This window comes from Myotis brandtii, unplaced genomic scaffold, assembly GCF_000412655.1.
Source record: "Myotis brandtii unplaced genomic scaffold, ASM41265v1 scaffold699, whole genome shotgun sequence".
Lineage (NCBI taxonomy): Eukaryota > Metazoa > Chordata > Mammalia > Chiroptera > Vespertilionidae > Myotis > Myotis brandtii.
Window position 1 is genome coordinate 1289139 of NW_005370733.1, and position 1061 is coordinate 1290199.

At 65.1% G+C, this 1061-nt stretch overlaps 1 protein-coding gene across 1 annotated transcript in view; it reads left to right on the top strand.

Moving 5' to 3' along the window:
* The window catches only part of FIBCD1 (fibrinogen C domain containing 1), a gene marked incomplete at its 3' end in the record, with an annotated part of 17879 nt that overhangs the window by 12751 nt on the left and 4067 nt on the right, over window positions 1–1061 (top strand). The window contains exon 4 of the mRNA XM_005882157.2: window positions 950–1046. Coding sequence (XP_005882219.1) covers window positions 950–1046 — 97 coding nt within the window. The remainder of the gene's footprint in view (window positions 1–949; window positions 1047–1061) is intronic.

The window sequence follows — 1061 nt, forward strand, 5'->3', positions numbered from 1 at the left end:
GCTCAGGGTAGCAAGTCTGCAGCTGTCAATACCCCTCCACGCCTCTCAGATCCTGGGAGCCTGGTGGGTTTCCTTCTGCAGAGGCGGCCCCTCTGACCACGTTCACACGGCAGGGCTGGGCCAGGTTTCAGGCCCTGGAGAAAGAAAAAGAAAAAGGGGTGTCCCCTCCCTCCCGCTGCCTGAGGTCAGAGCTGCCCAAATGCTGAGACTGAAGGGTCCCCAGGGACGGACAGGAGCACCGGCGGGCACACCTGCACCAGGCGGTTCCGTTCCTGCGGCTGGAATCAGGCTGCTTAGTAATGAAACTGGCAGGTCGCAGGCTCCGCAGCCAAACCTCACCCCTCAGACGGCCCAGGTGGAGGGGTCGGCGGCCGGGCTGCGGCCTCAGCAAACGAGGAGCAAAGGCTTGTTGGACAGAAACGTGGGCGTGGGGCGCGGGAGGGCCTGTCAGCGGATCTGTGCACACTCGGGCGGCTCTGGTCGGGGCCAGCCTGGTACTTATTTCAAAGCAATTTAACCGATGGGACTTGCGACTCCCAAACCAGGAATGTTATTACACGAGGAACAGAAGCTGCCGGGCTGCTCATCGAGCACCGAGTCAGCCCAGCGGCTGCGGACCCCCCACCCTCCCCCAAGGTGCTGGGGGCTCTCGGTTCCCCAGGCCCCCGCGGACCCCTCCCTGCCCGGGGCATGGGGGGCGGGTGGGGACGTTTAAGAGCAGAGGAGGTTTAAGAGCAGGAGCTCTGGAGGCCAAGCCTGTGTGTGTGTGTGTGTGTGTGTGTGTGTGTGTGTGTGTGTAGACGGGTGAGAGGAGGACAGCAGGGGCAGGGGACAGGAGGGGCAGGGACAGGAGGGGCGGGAACAGGAGGGGCAGGGACAGGAGGGGCAGGGGACAGACCTGGGGCCAGGGTGGGTGGCGCCAGCACTCCATCCCTACCTCCCGTTGCAGGTGTTCCAACGGCGCGCAGACGGCTCGGTGAACTTCTTCCGCGGCTGGGAGGCCTACCGGGATGGCTTCGGCAGGCTCACCGGGGAGCACTGGCTAGGTGAGCCCCGCGCCC